Raw genomic sequence first — 20,792 nt, 5'->3', positions numbered from 1 at the left:
ATTGACAGAGGCAGGGTTAGGTTTCAGTCCACCCTTATCTTTTAATGGCCCGGTCTTTGTGTCAACCCCCCTGCCACCTGAGACGAACACAATACAATACAATACACACGCGTGCACACACACACACACACACACATATATATATATGTACACGCACACACAAGTGTGACACAAGAGCCCTTCAAAGGCAAACCTGTCAATGGGCCGGCTGTCACCTCCCTCCTGTGGTGCCCTGACTGTGATTGATAACTCCATCTCTCCCATCCCTCCTCCTTTTCTTTCTTCTGTGGTTCACCTCCAGCTGTTCTGGACAGAGAGACACTGATACTGTAGACGAATGGCAGCCAGACATGATCATAAATTTTCTAATGACAATCAGGGCTCCATGATAGCTTATGTGCAAGTATGCCTAACCCTACTTTGCATGCATCATTTAGATATTTGAGAAATAAACATAAAGTAAAGTGTGTTTTCAATGGAAACCAGATGTAACTAAATACAATAGAAGCCCCTTTATGTTAATACAACTACAGACACATGACCTCCAGCTCACCCCATTCAGATATCAGCAGCTAAATAATGATGATTTAACTTTAAGAGAGAGAGAGAGAGAGAGAGAGAGAGAGAGAGAGAGAGAGAGAGAGAGAGAGAGAGAGAGAGAGAGAGAGAAGGGGATGAGAAACTCCTGGCAGCACTGAAAGTGGGCCATGAAAACAACATAAAGAGGAGGAAAAAGAGAGACAGAAGTGGATATTCTTAGAAATGCATACAGGGGGAATATAAGTGGAAGAAATGAGATGCAGTGATGGAGTAAAAGAGGGAGTTAAAGACTGAAATAGCTAGACAGTGTCCTGTACACAATTTAGTATTACGCACTGGATTTTTATACATGCGCAGAGCCAGCTGTAAAGCTCTTTGCACCGAAGGAGCGGGTGACCATGTTTCTTGCCACAGCTGGAACCAGACACCACTGTACCAAACCTCTGATCTACAGCTGGGGGCCTCAAAGGCTTCACACACACACCCACACACACACACACACACACACACACACACACACACACACACACACACACACACACACACAAACACAGGAGCTTTATTCATAGCACAAAAATTTAATTATAGCGTTTAAGGAAGCCCATAGCAAATAAAAGGCTGTTTTAATACACCACAATGGGGTTTTATTCCATCCCAATGACCCCACCTCCTACATCATACTGTCCAGCCATCTGCTAGCAGAAACCATGGAGCCACCCTCCATTCCCTCTTTCCTTTTTTCCCCCTTTCTAAACTATTGTTTGTCTCGGGATGTAGTGGTTTTGGTTTGCACATATCCCTTTCTAAATCTCAGCCTTTGTGTTGACAGCAGTTTGATCTGCAGTTTACAAAAGTGTACTGCATTTGAAAGTATAGTAATCAAGACAGTTGATCGGTTCTCTGATGAATAGCGTAGGCTCCACAAATAGCTTTGGTCTGAGCGGCCAACTGTTTTACTGCAGTGTTAGCATCTAAATGTTTGGCCCCTTCATTGTGGAGTGTGGGTGCGCCCACGCCCTCGCATATGTCTTGCCGTACGTTTCTGATTTTAGAATTTTATCTGCGAGTGGGTACATACTGCATTATGTGTAACTATCTTTGACGCAATATTATTTTTAACTTTCACATGCTGTGTGTTCAACATTCAGAGAGAGAGAGAAAGAGAGAGACATTTAAGCTTACCACCTCTTCCCCTTCCAGCACATATTTCTGTTTTCTATTACTATTTTTTGATTGATCCACAGCATTGTGATAAGATTCTTTATCATGTTAATCTCACGTCTACTCTCTCTTTCCCACTTCATCTGTTGATCTCAGGTCTCTAAAGTGAACGGGCTGATGCGGGCAGGCTCGGCACAAGCTGTTGGTGGTGCCAAAAAGAGCCGCGACTTCCGACTGCCGTCCAAAACTGTGAAGAAGTACACAGCCACCGTGTCCAAGGGCCACGTCACCTACACCAAAGCCAAACAAAAAGAACTGGGCAAGAAAACCAAACTCAGCAGCAGCAACAAACACAACAGCGCCGCATCGGCACCATCGTCTGCGAACAATCACAATCAGCACAGCCAGCCAGCAGCCAGCAATGGGCTGGCCAACTCAGGAAAAGCAGCGGCACCAGCCAACCTCAGCAATGCAAAAACCCGCAAACAGGTGCTACTATCCAATGGGCTGCACAATGTGGCTGCCGGCGGCCGCCTCAACGGCAGGCTAAATGGGCAGCGGCACAACACCCTGGCCAAGGAGGACGGGAGACAGTGCCAGCAGGGTGAGTGCCCAGGTCGAGAGGGACTGCGTAACTCCAAGCGGCGTCTGGAGGTGGTCCTCAATTCTGTGGGGACGGGGGTTGTTGAGCAGAAAGCCAAAACCACTGGCACTGAGGCCAAGAAGGCCAAGCTTCAACCTGCGCCTCTGGAGACGCGCAGCAGCAGCAAGAAGGCGGCTAATCAAGAGAGAGCTGCCTCGCAAACCACCATCCCTACCACTCCAGTTTCTAATGGACATGAATCAGACATATCCCCTTCTCCTAAACAAACTCCACCTGTTACCCCACTCACTCCCTCTCCTCAACAAACCCCGCCTACTTCTACACCAGCAGCCAATGCGGAGCCGGTGAACCAGCGACCTAAGCGGGCGTCGGCCGGCAAGCTGATGTTGATCCGACAAGCACAGCAGCAGCAGAGCAGGTCTCACGGCCGGAGCTCCTCCTCTTCCTCCCCCTCATCAGGCCAGAATCACCCACAGAACCCCAGTCGTGCCAGCACTACCTCAGACCCCCAGCAAACCTCTGTGTCCTCCTCCACCACCTCATCTCCGCTCACTTCCGCCAACAACCCCGGACAGCTCAAACCAGCAGCTTTTCGGCCCGCTGACCGCGACAAGGAGTGGGAGCGTGAGAAAGAGATGGCACGCCAGAAGGAACGCGAGCAGGAGAAGGAGTGGGAGCGCCAGCGGAGCAGGCCAGAAGGCTGGTCAGCACTGGGTGAAGCCCCCGTTTTCCGGCCAGCGCCACGGGAGTTCCAAGACCCCTTGGTTTACTTGGATGCGGTGAGGGAACAGGCCGAGGTGACTGGCATGTGCCGCGTGGTCCCGCCACCAGACTGGCGACCGGAGTGCAAACTGAGCGAAGAGATGCGTTTTGTTACACAGGTGCAGAGGGTCCACATGCTGGGACGGCGCTGGGGCCCCAACGTGCAGCGGCTGGCCTGCATCCGCAAGCACCTCAAATCTCAGGGCATTAACATGGATGAGCCACCTGTGATTGGTAAGTGAGCCTAACGGGAACACACGTGTGTACATATATATATATATATATATATATATATGTGAATAAACACAATGCAGTTTAGTCTACAAAACTTCTTGATTGATCAAACGAACTGAGAAATAAGCCACAGGTGTCTTACTGCAGGCTGCCACAGAGAACCAGAGCTATCGATTTTACGGGAGTGGATTAAACCCAGACACCCCGTTCCAAACTGAGGCCTCCTCTCAGCCCTGTCTACACTTGTGGCTGTTCCTCTTCACAGCATATGTTAAATATAAAGATAAGGAAAGGATAAACTAGATCATGTGATTATTACTAAAAGCTGCCTTTACCTTATCGGTATCCTGCAGTTTTTAAACTGTTTTGTTGCTCCTGCTGGGCTCTGTAAAGCCGTGACAAAAGCAGCCAATAAGCAGGCATCACAAATGTCTGTGGTGTTCTGAAAGCTTCGGTGGCATTCTGCCCAATTTTATCTTCCTGTTTATAGATGACAATAACAATGTGGAACAACTTGGCGATGGTCCTGATGGGCCACGGAAACAATATTTCCCCCAGAGTGTCCTGTCACCTCCTGCTTCTCACAATGACATCAGCATTTTATGATCCTTTTAACAGCCCAGTTTAGACACAAACTGTATGTGTACACGTATGCAAGCATTAGCTAATAAGCATTGTTGAATTGTATTAGTTTTGCAGTGAGTCGCATTGTGCATGTGCTGTGCTGTTTGTTGCCTGTATATACAGCTGTATTCAGATTAGCCCAGCATGAGTACAGTTGGTATGCGGCTGTTAGCCAGAGAGACCTGGCAGCCAGTTAACCACAGTGGAGTGGCTTCAGCCAGCCAGGATACCCTGGATCCAAATGACTTCCTTTTACTGCGCCCAGCAGATCAGTTCTACATGATCAGAATTTGTGTCCCATGTTTGGCACAACGACGGTTCAGATCATTTTGAAAGGTGATAGCTCAGTTGGCTGTTTCAGATGAAATGAACTGGGCTGGACGAAGAGGAGTGTTTAGCCAAAAGAACAGATGCTCGAGGATGGCAGTCCTCTTGATTTGATTTGTGTTTTTACAAAATTCGAATTGAAGTTAAAACAGGGAATGTCTTTTTGTACTTCTGTACCTGCAATTGCAGAAGTACAACTGCATTGTTAGGTTGGACTTTTTCTTTTTTTTTATCAAAGATGACAATTGTTTAAACCTTTTATTGTTTTTAATGTTAGTATGAGTTTTATTTCATTCATCCTATTGGAACGGTCACAGCCACACTAGGCTCACTTTTCATTTTCCTGTGAATTAACCTTCTCTTTGCCTTCTGCTCCACTCAGGTGGTTGTGAAGTGGACCTGTCACGTTTTTTCCAGCTCATCAATGACATGGGCGGCATGCAGCAGGTGATGGACCTGAAGAAGTGGACCAAGCTGGCCGACCTTCTGCGCATCCCTAAGTCAGCGCAGGACAGGCTGGCCAAGCTGCAGGAAGCGTACCTCCAGTACATCCTCTCCTATGACTCGCTGAGCGCAGAGGAGCGCCTGCTACTGCAGGCCGAGGTTCTGCAGGAGAAAAGGAACCTGGAGTCACGCCGGGGCCCCCTGGAGGGTCTCTCGGACTCCTCGGCGCCTAGTGCACTGGTGCTGCCACGCTATGAGCCCAAGAACGGGCTAGTAGGTGGGATAGTGGGAGGGGCAACAGGGAACCACCGTACCAATGGAGTGTATCACCGTCTGAAGGAGCTGGAGGCTCAGGTCAAAGCGGGCCGGCGCCGGCTCTTCGCTCAGGAAAAACAAGGCAAAGAGGACAGGCAGCACGAAGAGGAGCCGCCGCCGCAGCAGCAGCAGCAGCAGCAGCCGGAGGAGGAGGACAGGGGCGTTCTCAGTGACCAGCACAAATGTATTAACAAGGTAAAGCTGAAGGAGACATTTGCTGTTTATGCCACATATTTACACCATGGTGTTTCTTTGCTTTTTAGTTTCTGAAAGAGATTTTATGAAGCTTAAAGTAGCCACCTTTGCAGTAGCACTAAGGCATGGATACATCTCTGGATGCAGCCTCCTCATTGGCCTGCCGGTCTCCTTATCATTGTTACCTTGCTTTTGTCCGCCTTCAATTAACTTTATTTAAAAATAGACATCAAATCTTAAATTATGTGATGTTATACATAAAAGCCAACTGTCATAGTCGGTTTAATTTTGTTTATCAGTACCGTATGTTGGCATTCATGTCAGGTTTGTTTTAGCTCTTCAATCTAACATGCTGATAATGCACTTACTAAAATCACAAACGATATGCTCATTGTCTTGGTTATATTTTAAATGCCAGGCATTTTGAAGCTTTTCGTCAGCACCTGAGCAGTCTTTAGAGGCCTCATTATTTCTGAGCCAGACGACTGCCATTTCACCACTTTCCAAATCAACCGACTTTTGTCACACATGACGTGCAAAAGTCCTACACCATTCATCGTATCACCTGCTGAAATTGAAGTGTTTCGGTATCGCTGTGCCAGTTGAGTGACAAAATACGCACTCTATCTTCAGAGGGAGCTACGCTGTAAACTGTTACAACACACTGTGGCTGGGTTTTGCTTAGGGAGAATATTAGAGGCGTAAACTCCAAATATGTAACGTTACAGTGCTGTTAACTGTTACAATCTGTAGTTCATAAAAGCAAACATTAGAGGTGCACACCTGTTTACATGCAGCAGTAACTGTAAATGTGTCATGTAGCTGCATTGTAAAGACCTGGATTTTGGTGTGAGATCGAGGGACGCCACCTTGCACGTCTTGTGGTTTTGTTAAATATTTCTGTGCAGCTGTGTGTGTGTGGTGAGGTGGTCAGTAGTCCTGCCTGTGTGTGTGTGTTTATACACTCGCAGATGAGATGTATTCCCACCTCCCCAGCCTGCTGGCAGCTGTGTTGATTCTGGCTGTCTTAAAATGTAGGTCAGAGAGAAGGCAGCCCCCAAAAACAAGCCCTTCCCCTCACCCCTGTCCCACCCCCTTCAAACCCCGCCTTGTTCAGCTCCTTTTAATCCATCCCTCTCCCCCTATGGCTTCCTCTCCTGCAGCCCATGCCCTTGCTCTTAGCTATTTCCCTAAATCTCCAGTCATCTTGCCAACCCCTCTCATGCTCGCCCGGTCCTCTTGCCAAGCCTCTCTACCCCCGACACGTACAACAGTGCAAAGACTAGCAGTTTTTTTTGTGTGTGTGTAGAAATCCACACACACCTGTTCTGTTTTTTTGTTTATTTTTACAAAAACTGATCATTTATTCTTGAAGCACAATATTTTGTAGAGTTTGTTTTCCCATCTGATTTTCTAAGTGTCTTTGTTTTATTTTACAAGCTATTTTTTTTATCTTCTTTACTTCTATATTATCTTGATGGAGTGGAGCTGTAATTACTTTGTTCTGTGTTGGCTCTCACTCTCACACTGCACAATACTCCACCCACCTCGAATGTGGATCCCATTTGATTTTTTTTTCTCTTTCCCACTTCCTTTGGTAACTAAATCCCTCAATATGACCTCCCTCTGTAGAACTGGGATATTGTCAGCAGGCCCGACCGAGGACTGTCCACAGACCTCTGAATTACAGTCTAGAGCACTATTAAACGTAGTGACATGTGAATGGCTGTCACTATTCTGACAGGACAGGCTTGTCTAAATATGACCCATCACTTTTCTCCATAGCTCAGATATGTATGCATTTTTCATCACAAGTGCCCCAAAGAGGAGGTTATGTTTCACTTTTCTATCAAGGGAACAAAGTGCACGTCAAGGGTATAATTAACTGTAATTACAGCAGGAAAGGCTTGGATAAGTGCTGCTTCTGACGGCCCTTTAAAAAAAGTCTTGCTTACTTTGTCACTACTACTACTACTCAGTTATTTGACAATCCTGTACCTATTATAATAGAAGAATTTCTAATAAGGGTAGTTCATTTTCATCTGGATACCTAAGAAAGAAAAGAAAGACAAATTGTCACCATGAGGATGACGAATCTGCAAGGTCATCTTTGAGCAGGATCGGTACGTCTCCAGGCCCACGAGCCCCGGCAGATTTATGGTAATCTTCAAAGCTCTCTGTAGCAGGAATGTCCATGGAAGAGAGGGTCAAGTCCAGGGGAAATGTATCTGTGGCTTGTAAAGTCGACGTATAGAGACACATACATATACAGATGACACATTTGTCTGTACACGTACATTGTTTTGACTGTAATGCCCCCCCCCCCCCCCCCCAAACACACAGACACACACACACACACACACACACACACACACACTTTTTGACTCATACAAACATGTGGTGGGGAACAGAAGATCTTGCAGTTCATCGATGTCCTGCTCATGTTTTATTCAAGCTCGGTTCACATTCTCTATAGTTGTTTTAGCATGACAGAAGACCATAAATATGTATGTGGAGTGAAGTTTTTTTTCTTGCCCCTACAGACTCCTTTAGCATGCTGCTGTGACTCCTAATGTTTTATGCCTCTTTGTTGCAGGGGAAATCGGTGTCTTTGACTAACTTCTTCAGGATAGCCCGAAACACCATGACCATGTGCTTTAACAAGGAACCAGGGGCTGCTGAGGTTGAGGTTAGCATGCTACCATCTTGATTAAACAACTTACACCCACCTGAAACCTGCACCCTGCTTAATGCATTCCTCCACTGACAGGCTTTCCTTCCTTTTTTGTTCTTGCAGGAAGAGTACTGGAGGATTGTGGAGCAGAAAGACAGCCATGTGGCGGTGCATTGTGGGAAGGTGGACACCAGTACACATGGCAGTGGGTTCCCCACAGGGAAGTCAGAGCCATTTTCGAAGTGAGTAGATCATAGGCCTTTACACCACATGCATTTTGAATTTGGGCCTGTGTTGCAGGATTGTAGTCCTGACTTTTTAACCAGGAGGCCCCTGGTAGTATCTCAGTTGGTGAATCTGGTAGTAATACTTTCTAGCTTTGAAAGCTTAGCTTTCTTGAGATGCCCTTGAGCTATCTTGTCTATTTGGTATCCCTGTGAGGAAAAAAAAAGTAGAAATGACCATTTCCTCTTATCTTTTCCTAAGACATGGATGGAACCTCAGTGTCCTCCCCAATAACTCTGGATCCATTCTGAGACATCTGGGTGCTGTGCCTGGTAAGGACATTTAAAGGCTGTAGCTTCTCAATAGCAAACTCAAAGAAACACAAAGATAGCATGTATATGTATGCATGTATATGGCATGAATGACTCTTCAGATTCTATGTCATTGCTTCTGTGTAATTTGCAGTTCGTTATAACCTCTGCTCTTGTTTCTCCCTCTGTCTCCCCAGGGGTGACCATTCCCTGGCTGAACATCGGCATGGTCTTTTCTACCTCATGCTGGTCTCGAGACCAAAATCGCCTTCCATATATTGATTACTTACACACTGGTGCTGATTGCATTTGGTAAGTATGCACTGGGCTCGCTTCCTCATTATCACTGGTATAGTGTAGACATGATGACACTGAAGACATCCGGGACCAGTGGGAAAAATAACAGCAAAACTGAACGCATAGTCTTCTCTCTTCGGACGGTTCAAGTGGAGTAAATTCAACTGATCCTTTTTATGTAAAGGAATGTTCATTATGACTCTGTCCATGTGTGTTGATGTCTTTGTGTGTTCCTCACACAGGTATTCTGTCCCTGCTGAGGAGAAGGCTAAGCTGGACAAGGTGGTCCATACACTGCTTCAGGCCAATGGCACCCCAGGACTAGAAATGTTGGAGAAGAACATAATGGTCAGTGTTTGTTTAACTGTCTGAAGCCATTTTGCGACGATATATACATTTCAGAAATGTAACCTTTTTTTCTATTCCTCCTACTTCTTCTTGCTCTTCTAGATCTCTCCAGAGGTGCTTTGCCGCGAGGGCATCAAGGTTTACCGTACGGTCCAGCGGAGCGGCCAGTTTGTGGTCTGCTTCCCCGGTGCCTTTGTCTCTAAAGTGTGCTGTGGCTACAGCGTGTCAGAGACTGTGCACTTTGCCACACCTCACTGGATGAACCTGGGTTACCAGGCTGCAAAGGTCAGCATATGAATCTGGGTGGGCTGATCAGTACACGGGCCATGTTAAATGAATGACGACACGTGTATTTGGAAATACAAAATGTGCAATAAGGGATAAACATTTGTTTTATATTTTAAATATAAAATCAAAATGTCTCTTGGGAATATATATATTTTTTGCCTGTGCATTACACATTTTACACAATGTTTGTTTGATTTCGCTCACAACACTGGCCCCCTGTGGCAGTGGCTGATACAGCTCTGATTTATGTAGAGTTGATTGAAACTGAAATGGATAAATTAACTTAGAACCTGGAGCTTGATTCTCTAATCAGCCAGTGTGTTGAACTTTAAGGAGTTATCGCAGCTGTAAGTCTCCAGGGGGTCTATTTAGATTTTTTCATCTGATCATGAGCAAGCCTTTGGACCATTGGACCTTATTATAGAGGTAATAGAGGAGAAAAAAATGTTCCTTACTGGCATTATGGTGATGAAAGTACATATACCAACTGCAATACCACTGTATTCATAGCCAGAGCAAAGATTGCCCTCAAGGGTAATATGACATTCATACAATGTACTGTATTGTGGGGCACTGGCTCAAACATTTTTCACATAAGAATGAGGAATAAGGAAAAAAAATACTGAAGGACATTATTGGCCTAGTTGGTGAATATAAGTCAATACTTAGTTTAAACGTATACATTTGGATGTTTGTAAACGTCTGAAAAAAGGAAATAAAAGTGTTTGATTAAATGATGATGTTGGGGAGAGGTGGTGTTTTTTTTTTTATTTTGAGGGATAAAGAGAAAAGCTGCAGTCTGCTGGCAATTGAATGAGGATCATCATTTGTAACCTGTTCTAAAAATGTGTGCAGGACCTGAAATGTCGTCGTATAGCCAAACCCTTTTCCATGGAGAAGCTACTGTACCAGATCGCCACAGCCGAATCCAAGAGGGACAATGGCCTTCTCCTCACCACCATCTCCGCCCTACTCAAAGACCTCAGGTTGGATAAAGCAGTGGTCCTAAATGAGCACATACACACGTATACAGTATATACGATTCCTCTTCTTAACTAGACTTTTAATCTGTAAGTGAATGCGTGTTAAAATATATAGAACTGTCATTTCCACATACTTTTAATGGTTGGGCGATGAGATGGGATATATCGGTGATTGGTGGGCTCAAAGTGGCTAAAATATTACATAACCCTAAAACATACTGTGTGTTCTTTGATCTTAGCAACTGTCATCCTCTGCAAATACCGTTCTTTTTCATTAGAAGATGTCCCACTCCTTTATATTTTCCCAGAGCAATAAAAGACATCCAACTTAATACACCATGATAGTTTCTTTTACATGATCACGGCGAAGCTTTTCTGGTCTAGACTTTAACATCTTTCTCGTCCAATAGGAACATAGAGATGCGCCAACGGCAGGAACTTTACAAAGCAGGTTTGCTTTCTTCTGCCCGCTACGGCACCCATGACGGCAGCCTCGGGCCCTGCGAAGGACGCAAGAAGCCCCGCGGGAAATGGTTGGCACTGGAGTCCTCAGAGAGGCGCTGCCAGATCTGTCAGCATCTCTGCTACCTGTCCATGGTGAGAGCAGATGGCACTAGAGTTTTACACACTGCGATATATGGTGATATGATACTGTATATAAGATACCAGTATTTATTTTCTTAAAAGCTAGGTAAGCTTTGGCGTTGTAAAGCAAGTTTTATTTATGAAATCATCTACTTAATAACCACAACCTGCTATACATGAAAACATTCCTATTTGCACACACCGACACTGACATTATTATCTTATAATAATGTTATTGTATTGAATGACATACTATTGTTATATACACAGAGTTTCTAATTTACCAGCAGTGGCATAGTACAGTAGGAGTAGAATACTGTTAAATGATTTCTCACTGTCTCAGTAAAAGTCGACTTTTGAGTTGAGTTTCTGGTTTCTACAGTAAAGTCTTTGTCTGTGCAGGTGGTTCAGGAGACTGACAATGTGGTCTTCTGCCTGGAGTGTGCCCTGCGGTATGTGGAGAAACACAAGTCCTGCAGAGGCCTTAAGATGATGTACCGATACGATGAGGTGAGTTGCCCTTATGTGATTCTGCTGTGGTTAAGTTCTCTCTCTGTCCAGATGGGGGAGACATCAGCTAAGTTTACACTGCTCCTGGAAGGGGGTTATTCATCGAGAGTGTTCTCATGTAGTTCCTACTGTGTTAAAAGATAACAAACGTAGGTTGGAGAAGCAAAATACATATTTAATCTGCATATTTTCTGTCCAATCAGGAGCAAATCACCAGTTTGGTAAACCAGGTGTGTGGCCGGGCCATGTTAAAAAACGCAGGTGGCGGCGTCGTCGTCAGTGCAGTAGGAGGGGACCCCTGCAACGGCTTAAGCCCCGCCAAAGCATCGCCGGCGAAGCGAGGCCCCCGAAAGCGCGCCACCGTGGAGGTGTCCCTGGCACGTCTGTCCTCCAGTCACATACCCAAGGCCGCTGCTGTGTCCTGAGGGGGACGCCACAGCACACACCACCCGGTGTGCTGTGTCCATGTTGTGCCCCGCCCCTCACAAACTCCCGTTTTGTTTTCACATTGAGCAGGATCACCATCAATCCCTCCTCCACCACCTGATATTTAAGATTGTTTTTGAGCTTTGAAAATCCCCTCACCTGACCTCAGCCCCCCCACCCCCCACCCCCCCTCCAAAAAAAGATTCACCTCCCCCCTTAGTATGACAGGCTTGTTTTATAAAGGAGAGAAAAGGAAAAAAGAAAAGCAAGATGTCTTTTTTGCACTAGTGTGAAAGAAGAATTTGTTTTTATTCTGTATGATTTTAGAACCCCACCGTCCCCTCCCTCCCTCCTTAAGTCGTCCTTTACAACGTTACAAGCATTAAGTGTAATGTTCACAAGAAGACTTGATGGGCCCAGTTATACCCTTTACCTCCATCCTCCCTTAACTGAAATGGGTTACATTTGTTACCTTCTTCTTGCATCAGTCTTTCCTGCCCCTCATTTCGTCCCCTTAGACTGAACCCCATCCCTTCTCCCAATGCGTCACTCAGCTGTGAACATCGTACAAATGAAAAGGCGGCCTTTTTTTTTCTCTCTCCAGTTTTGTGAAATGAAAATGACATCAAGTAGTTACCCAAAGTTTCTCTCTGTCCTTGGTCTGAGGAAGAGGAGTCCTTTTTAATGATTTTATTCTTTCTTGATGCAACTCCTGCATTGTTTTTGTTTTTGTTTTAAAAAAGGGGGGTTGGTGATGCGAGGTAAAAACTTGAAAGACAGACAATGTTGGTTTATTGTTGGTTGGTTTTAAGTCCTATTTTGAATTTTAGCTTTGTTTTTTGCTAGTTTTTTTGCAAGAACTCTTCAGTGTATTTTATTTTATTTTTTGTCATTGTGGATGTTTCTGTTCGTTGGTGGATGTGAGAGGGGGCAGAACTACAGCTGCTTGACCTGTGAAAGGTCACCGCTCACCTCACTTCCTGGTAGTATGGAGGGATCCCTCCTTCGCTAGCAAGTGAAAACTGTGCCTGATACTTAGCGAGGAGATCCACTTTATTGGTGCTATTGGTTATAATTACTGTATAACAACACAAAAATTAAAAAATCTGGGGGTTAGCGCCTGTTGTCGACTAACAGCTAGCTCACGCACCCCAACCCCACAGGGCAGAAAGGCTATCAGGCTTTTCTGGTTCTAGATGTGCAATCGTGTTAACATTCCATTCTTCCAGTCCTCTTGTTTCATCTGTACCAGTAAACATTAATTATTATATTATATTATTATTATTTTGTGTTTTTTACTTTTGTTGGTCTGATGTGTTATCTCAAGTAGAGCCACTAGTCAAAGAGTGTAAAATGTGAAATATCGAATCCAAGTTTTGGTTTTTTAAATTGTCCTTTTTTTATTGTTTGGCTTTTGCATGTTTTTTTTTTGCATTTGGTTTTTCCCTTTTCCAGATAAGAGTGATTTTTTTTTTTTTAGAGAGGAAAAAGTCCAACAAACAAAACATCACTTTTTTGTACATAATCCTGTAAATTTCTTTAAATACTTGAGCCTTTTTCTGGGGTTAAGGAAGAAAGAAAGGAAGGAAGGAATAGAGAAGAGAGAAAAAGTTCCAGAGGAGAGTTGTTGATGAAGAAAAAGCCTTACATTTCCCTTTCTTCATCCATGTGAGTTTGACGCTTACAGGGTTGCTCTGGTAAATGTGTATAAAAAATTTAAGTGCTGCTTATATCACTAAGAAAGAAGATATTGAGTAGCCAATGACTGCCCCCCCCCCCCACACCTAGTTTTGTTTGTTTAGCTTTACTTTTTTAAAGAAAAGGGAAAAAAGATATGTTCACAAAAAAAAATGGGTTTTTACATTTTCATTACTGAAAATTCAACAAAAATGTAGTAGCTACTCATGTTGCACTGAGCTTGCCAGTGGTGACTGTCAAGGAAAAATCCTATAATCCAGTTTGTTGGTTGTCGTCCCTCGCAGAAGACTGAACTGTTTTAGGACTATTTAATGAAATACCAAGTCGGGTGTTTTCAACAAAAAAAAAAAGTGGTTGTCAAGTTTTTATGGCCTTACAATATATTTTATTCTGATGGGATTTTTTTTTTTTTTCAGTTCTCTTTTTTGTTTCTTCCATTTTCTACAGTATAAACTACTTGCTCACAGTGGGGTCTCTGGTGACTTAATTTATTAGTGCCGCATCTCGGCCTTTCCCTCCACTCGGAAAGAGTGTCTCATGTTGGTTATATTGACAGTTTTTTACTTTTGCAGTTTGTACTTAAGGTTTAATAAAAACTTACCGACAATTCACTGTCATTTCTTTCCAACCTGCTTGTGTTTCTTTTTTGTGCAAAGGGTTTTAACAACTTTATAAGTAAGATTTCAAGTTCTTACGTGGTTTAGCTTGAATGCACTTATTAGAAGTCTCTTTGGATAAAAGTAACATTAAAAGGACCATTGCACCCCCATTTCAAAATAATTTTGTCACAGTACTGAAATAAGTGATTTTATGACAACTGATTAATCTTTTAAGTTTTTTTTTAAGCAAAAATACAGATGGTTCTACCTTCTGTCTGATGAAAATCATTGTTGGTTGCGTTATCCACAGATACTCCACTGACCTCACTGTCAGCAGTCTTAATTGGAACTGTCTATCTGCTAGTTCCAATGAAGCTGTGACCGCGAGGTCTGTGGATGATCTAGAGAGTAACTCTAACTTTTCATTTTTTAATTTTCCAAGTACCTCCATTGTATTGAGGTGAAGGCAGAAATCCTAGAGGCACGTTAAAACCTGGGAAAATAACACTACCTGCATTGTTACAGTAGATAGATGATTTGGTTGTAATTTCGGGCAATTGACACCTTTACAACACATATGTCAAAACACTACAGTGAGAAACGTATCTGCAGGCAGCTGCCATCAGGCCAAACCATGACATTATCAAGTTCAACAGTAAGCAGCAGCAGGTGCGGGACATTCTAGAAGTGCTACTATGTTCATGTAACACAGAGCTTATCACCTTTATTCACATGCAGCACATTGAACACGATAAACTGTTGGAGGGCCCTGTAGTTCTTCATAACCTTAATTAAAGTGCACCGGAATGACTGTCACGCATTGACACCCACGATTTACTATTCACAATGAACCAACACATCCACTCACCCTTCAGATGCCATTTACTTTCAGCATAATAGTATTGCTTAAGTTAAAAAAACATTTAACTGTAATAATGAATATATAGTTGGTAAAATAATCTATTTAAAAGCCCTTTCCACGTTTCCGTTCCCTCGCCACGTCAGCCTTCCATTTGTTAAGAGCTCAACCAGGACTGTAAATCAAGAATTTGTGCGCGGGGGACTGTTAACATGCTCAAACCTTAAATCTTTAACTCGCTCCTGAAATGCTTGATGAAAATTAAAACGATGCTGGGGGAGAAACATTTATTACCAACAAGTCTGAAACTGTAGGCAGGGAAAACGAAAGGGAGGATTAATGCTGTCACATCCCACAAAAGTCGAAGTTTCTGTACAAAACAAAGATCTGTATACAGTTTAACCTTCTGAGTGTTGTTCAGTGCACAGCACACAGGCCAAGCAGGGATTTGGTCCTCGTTCACAGGGAGAAGTTTGCCCAAATATTACTGGTCAAGGGAATGGCAATAGGTAACTCTCCTGTGCATGGGTGTGTTAACTCATTGATATATTGGTACCTGAACTCCATCTGTGGTCTGTCCGCAGTACAGTAATATGTAATGTAGGACCCACTGCCAAGTGACTGCCTGTTATCAACGCCATGTTTATGAAAGATAGTGGCACAAAAAGTATTTTCAAATTGGTAGTTTAGATGTAGAATATTGCAGAATCAAGCTCATAAACTACTTAAAGAAATGCAATAAGCTTTTGATGGTTCAGCTTATTCATAAAGTCATTTAAAAAGTCATCCATATGCCCCCTGCAGATCAATTGTCAAGTACTCTGTTCCAATATAACATTTGCAAATATCAAAGGGTCAATTCACCCAAAATGCAGGAAAATTAAAAAAAAAAAAAAAAATCTAGTCATGCTAGGCTTAATTAGTTCAGGTTTTGAGATATAATGTTATGACATCTGTTGACAGTGGATATGTCAAAACCTAGGCAAAACTACTCTGTGTGACTATATACCACAAGAGATAATGGAAAACGTGTTCCATAGTTTGAGTTGCGTTCAAAGAAGACTTACTTTGAATGCTTAAAAAAAAATGATTATACTTATTTCATATTTGTGGCTATTCGTCAGTGTAAAAAAAACAACTGACACAGCTGGTAGACTTTTCAATTGTAAAGTATTTGGTCCAAAACACTGTCATATATTTATATTCTGCAAATGTCTCCACCACAAATATTAATGCTTAGCAGTTTAGTGAATATATACAGCAAAAAGAAACATGGAGCATAAAAACAAATAACTGCAAAAGGGACACATGGATGATTTTCGTGAATACTTCTCTTTGTCCCCATCACTTATCAATAATAGGCATCTCAACATGCACAAACACAGGGACAGAACATAAGAGCAGTCTCTGAATGATGTCAAACTATGTATGTGCATGTTTGGGTTCGCGAAAGTGAACCCAAACCTATTTCACAGGATTCAAATTAGAATTGAAAACTCACATCAGTGGTCTTTTAAGGCAAGGTCATGTGGCAGTTAGTGTAACCTCATTTCTTTCTTTCTTTCATGTTTTTCTTCAATATGAAAATTTTAGGAGGAAGCCAACATTTTTTATATAGAAGTTTGATTTTGCAGCTCTGTGTGTTTGAGTTTAAATCCAGTCCATGTGTCCTCAAACCTTTGGCCTGCTCGCCTCACTGTCTTTGCTGGTCTGGTTCTCTTGGGCCACCCCATCAACCAGCGCTGTATCGGGGTGCACCTCCTCTTCATCCAGGGTCACCACCACAGGGGCCCTTCTGTTCCTTGCTCCTCCCCCTGATCGTCCTACACCTCCCCCTCCTGCTTGCTCAGTCTCCTCCTCCTCCTCCTCCTCTTCTTCATCCTCCTCCCCAGCCTCTGTGTCCTGGCTGGCTGAGTCGGTGCAGGTGGATGAGAGGGAAGAAAGCTTATGGCGTAGCTCGGCCTGGGTGGGAACCTGGAGACTGATCTCTGTGGTGAAGGACTCAACATCTGGACCAGGGAAAAAGAAAGGAGTCACATAAGGCACTTTCACAGCAGCCTTATTCATTTCAGGTGAATCGAACTTGAGTGCGTTCCCTCATTTCCCATGGTTTGTTTTTGCAGGTGGGAATGCAGCAATCAGACTTGGATGCGCACCAGAAGTGGACCAATTAAGCGGACCGAGACCTAGTAGAAGAGGTGGTCATAGTCTAGTATGTCCACAAAATGCTTGAATCAGTCATAAGACAGCTTGCCTTAAACAATCATGGCATAGTTCGTCGAAAAAAGAAACACATAATATGTCCAAAAATGCTTAAATCAGTCCTACGATTGCATATCTAAACCAGTCATAACATAGTTTGTTAAAAAAAAAGTCAAGAAAAGTCACAGTATAATTTATCCCAAAAAAGCGTCATAGTATTTATTGTATGTTGAAAAGAGTCAAAAAAAGTTAAAAACAAAAGTCTAAATATAATTTGTCCAAATAAACCGACATATTCAGAAAATGGTCAAAAAAGTCAAAGTATAATATTTGAAAAAAAATGCCTTTATCAGTCATAGGATGGCTTGTCTAAACCAGTCATAGTATCATTTGTCCAAAAAAAGCAACAACAAGAAAGCGTCATAGTATATTTTGACTTTTTGGACATACTATACTATGTCCAAAAAGGCTTGAATCAGACCTAGGATTGCATGTCTAAACCAGTCACAGCATAGTTTGTTATTAAAAAAAAGTTGGGAAAATAAAAATAAAACATCATCGTAGTATGTCGAAAAAAGTCAAAATGTCCACAAAATGCTTGAATCGGTCATAAGACAGCTTGTCTTAAACAGTTATGGCCTAGTTTGTTGAAAAAAGTCATAGTATAATGTGTCCAATAAAGCAAAAACAAACAGACAACAACAAAAGAACATCATAGTCTAGCATGTCGAAAAAAGTTTTTAAAAAAAAGACGTGTCATAGTATAGTTTGTCGAAAAAGGTCAAAAAAGTAAAAGTATAATATGTCCAAAAAAATGCTACGGTGCGTTTGTGCAGGTGGGAATGCAGCGATTGTACTCGGGTGTACACCAGAAGCGGACCAAATAAGCGGCCAAGACCTGCTGCGGTTCGTTTGTGGTGAGAATGTGATCGGACCTGGGTCCACACTAACTGCAGGAAGCCCTGCGCATTTTTTGACCTCAAGTGATACGTGCACACGATATAATAACCGAGGACCAACGCCAAAATCACCCCCCGCAGTTGTCTCTCCATTGTGACATTACTGGTGGTGGGTGCGTTGTCTGCACGTCACTCTGTTGACATTCTCAGCGTTTGCCAGCATGGCAGTTCTGACCAATCGGAGAGCAGTTCAGAATTATTGTGCCCGCCCCGGACACATCTGACCAATGAGTGAAGTGCTTTTTGTCCCTTTTTCGTCCCAAACCTTCATTCAAAAGTGCAGCTACTGTACATTTTGGATCACTTCAGCACTTCATCAACTGATTCGGACCAGATCAAATGAATAGGCGTGAAAACGAACCAGACCATCGGGAGGGAAAAAAAAACAACTCATTTTTGTATCAAGTGCACACCATGGAGGTGGACTAAAGGGTGTGAGGTGCACCCTTAGATATCTTTGTAATTAAAAAGCCATTTTTCTTAGGATTAAAAACAATTTTCAGGATGGCACTGTTTGAATTGTTTGAATTATTTCAAAGGCTTTGTATAAACATACTAGGATTTGTTCAAGCTCCCTTGCCTACTGACATAAAATGAAGCAGAGATGTGCTCACATCAAATTATTTTTAGACAAGACTGAGCTGTCAGTTAAAGGCTGTAGGTTGTTTACTGTGACAAGAATTTTCCCAAGCAGATGGTGATGTTCCTTTTTCTGAGTCACATGTTTCTGCTTCAGTTAATTCTCTCTAGTATAGTGTCAAAAACATGTCAAATCAAATGTCAAAGTGATACAAATATCATAGTTTGACAAAAAAGTCATAGTATAATGTCAAAAAAAAATCATAGTATAGTATGCCACAAAAAGTCATAGTATATTATGTCGAAAAAAAGCAATTTGTTGTAGAAAGTTATGTCACTACAGTCATTAAGTGCTGTATGATGTATTATAGTTTAGATTAATTTAATTTAATTAATTAATTACTACATACTTTGTGTGTGTGTTTCGTGGCCACCTACCTGCGACGGGCGATGCAGCACTGTTGTCCTCTCCCCCAGAGTGCAGAAACACATCCAGGGCTTCGTGGTCAGACATGTCCATCAGATCCATCTGCTCCAGCATGTCCACATTCACCTCCATTGATGACATGCTTCCTATTGGCTCTGGACACGACATGAGACAGTAAGATATTAGACTCGCTTAAGATTGAAGAGGGCAGCAGCAAGGGGCTGAGTCCAGGATCATCGCTTTGAGTTTTTTACATTCTGAAATTTGCCAAGCAGAAGCAAATGGGCACATTCAGGCTGGATGGCATTTTGAAATGGGTTAGCTTATGCACGAACACATTTAGTATCCAAAGCATGACTGCAAATAATAGATTTCTGGGTGTCACTGTACGTAGGAAGCTGTATGTGATAGGGTCACGTTTTTCCAAAGTTATCTTAACACTCATGCCCATATGTGCAATGAAAGAGTAGCTGGTCGATGTAGTGCTCCTTCCTATTCATGGTGCTCATGAAGTAAGCTGCCACTGGCACTAGGGAATTTCATTCTATGTTTTGAAAAAGACCAATTTACAGCTAGTTGATTTGAGCAACTTAAAGTCATAATCAGTAAGATTTGTGATCTGCTATTTCTAGCGGCCTCTTTGGCAGTAAGATGTATTTGCAGGTGAGCCTGTTCTTTCAGAGCCCTCCATCTTGGCATGTTTACGGTCAACTTTATTGACATAAATTCACCTCTCTACCTCTGGTCCGTCCCCCATATGTTACCCTCTTACATCCACACACACACACACACACACACACACACACACACACACATGTTCCTATTAAACTTTTTCCCTTATGTTACGGCTGTGAGGGTTATTTGTTTTTGGGTTGGTGTTTTTTTCTTAAAACGAGGAGGGGATCTGCTCTGATTCTCTCTCTCCCTCGTCATTCCCTGAGAAACGGCTTCGGTGGCAGAAGCTGTGTGTTTTTCTACAGCTGTGTGAAGCTGTGTGTATTCTTTGTTATTATTTGATTTACTAAAAGGTTCATAAAAACCTACTTTACCTTTTAAAAACAACTGGACCTTGACTCCTTCCCCCTGGGTTATTGTAATTTTGGTATCATTTTTCGGTTTTGTGTTCGTCCCTTTTCCCGTAGACAATAATCGGGACGTAACACCTTACTACAAGCCTGACTCAGAAGGGGGAAGTTCCCGATTTGCAATTACAAGTGAATGCGGCATAACCGGCAGTGACGAGCTACACGGGCAGACCAACCGCTGTCAGCAGCGTCACTAACATGGCGGCACATTTGACTATGGCGAGGGAATGTCACCACAGAAACACAGATTGTAATAAAAGGCAAGAAGAGGGGCTTTAATTAGTGGGTCAAATGATCAATCTCCATTGTTGTAACTCACCCTTTGATAGATAGTAACTAAAAAGGCAATTAAATAGATAAAGATATTATGGATTATATCGCTAAGACTGTTGAAGTTCCATATTAACTTTGGCTTAAATTTGAAAATAAATGTTTGCACAGAACCTTAAATAGCATAAAATGGGAATACTCAGGTCAAGCACTCCAAAGTTGCACATTGGTACAATAGTTGAGTATATGTACTACATTCCA

General features: G+C 42.8%; 2 protein-coding genes across 3 annotated transcripts in view; one reads left to right on the top strand and one right to left on the bottom strand.

The window, feature by feature from the left end:
• Positions 1 to 12,001, top strand: part of jarid2b (jumonji and AT-rich interaction domain containing 2b) — a 106,333-nt gene extending 94,332 nt beyond the window's left edge. The window contains exons 7-19 of one of the 2 annotated variants that reach the window (XM_083926152.1): positions 1,858 to 3,102; positions 3,187 to 3,301; positions 4,635 to 5,206; positions 7,803 to 7,895; positions 8,004 to 8,122; positions 8,367 to 8,437; positions 8,614 to 8,728; positions 8,956 to 9,061; positions 9,164 to 9,346; positions 10,205 to 10,335; positions 10,743 to 10,929; positions 11,320 to 11,427; positions 11,631 to 12,001. In XM_083926152.1, the coding sequence (XP_083782278.1) occupies positions 1,858 to 3,102; positions 3,187 to 3,301; positions 4,635 to 5,206; positions 7,803 to 7,895; positions 8,004 to 8,122; positions 8,367 to 8,437; positions 8,614 to 8,728; positions 8,956 to 9,061; positions 9,164 to 9,346; positions 10,205 to 10,335; positions 10,743 to 10,929; positions 11,320 to 11,427; positions 11,631 to 11,852 (3,267 nt within the window). In that variant the 3' untranslated portion in view covers positions 11,853 to 12,001. Of the gene's footprint in view, positions 1 to 1,857; positions 3,302 to 4,634; positions 5,207 to 7,802; positions 7,896 to 8,003; positions 8,123 to 8,366; positions 8,438 to 8,613; positions 8,729 to 8,955; positions 9,062 to 9,163; positions 9,347 to 10,204; positions 10,336 to 10,742; positions 10,930 to 11,319; positions 11,428 to 11,630 lie in introns of both variants that reach the window. The other variant, XM_083926151.1, reaches the window with a different exon arrangement.
• Positions 12,002 to 16,680: 4,679 nt separating this feature from the next.
• The window catches only part of dtnbp1b (dystrobrevin binding protein 1b), a gene marked incomplete at its 3' end in the record, with an annotated part of 31,004 nt that continues 26,892 nt past the window's right edge, over positions 16,681 to 20,792 (bottom strand). Inside the window, exons 3-4 of the mRNA XM_083926028.1 lie at positions 19,188 to 19,331; positions 16,681 to 17,018 (exon numbers count right to left, since the gene is read on the bottom strand). Of these exons, the coding sequence (XP_083782154.1) occupies positions 16,681 to 17,018; positions 19,188 to 19,331 (482 nt within the window). The remainder of the gene's footprint in view (positions 17,019 to 19,187; positions 19,332 to 20,792) is intronic.

The sequence above is a fragment of the Echiichthys vipera genome (assembly GCF_963691815.1).
Source record: "Echiichthys vipera genome assembly, chromosome: 13".
In the NCBI taxonomy this organism is placed as follows: domain Eukaryota; kingdom Metazoa; phylum Chordata; class Actinopteri; order Perciformes; family Trachinidae; genus Echiichthys; species Echiichthys vipera.
This window is presented reverse-complemented; position numbering and strand designations above follow the sequence as displayed.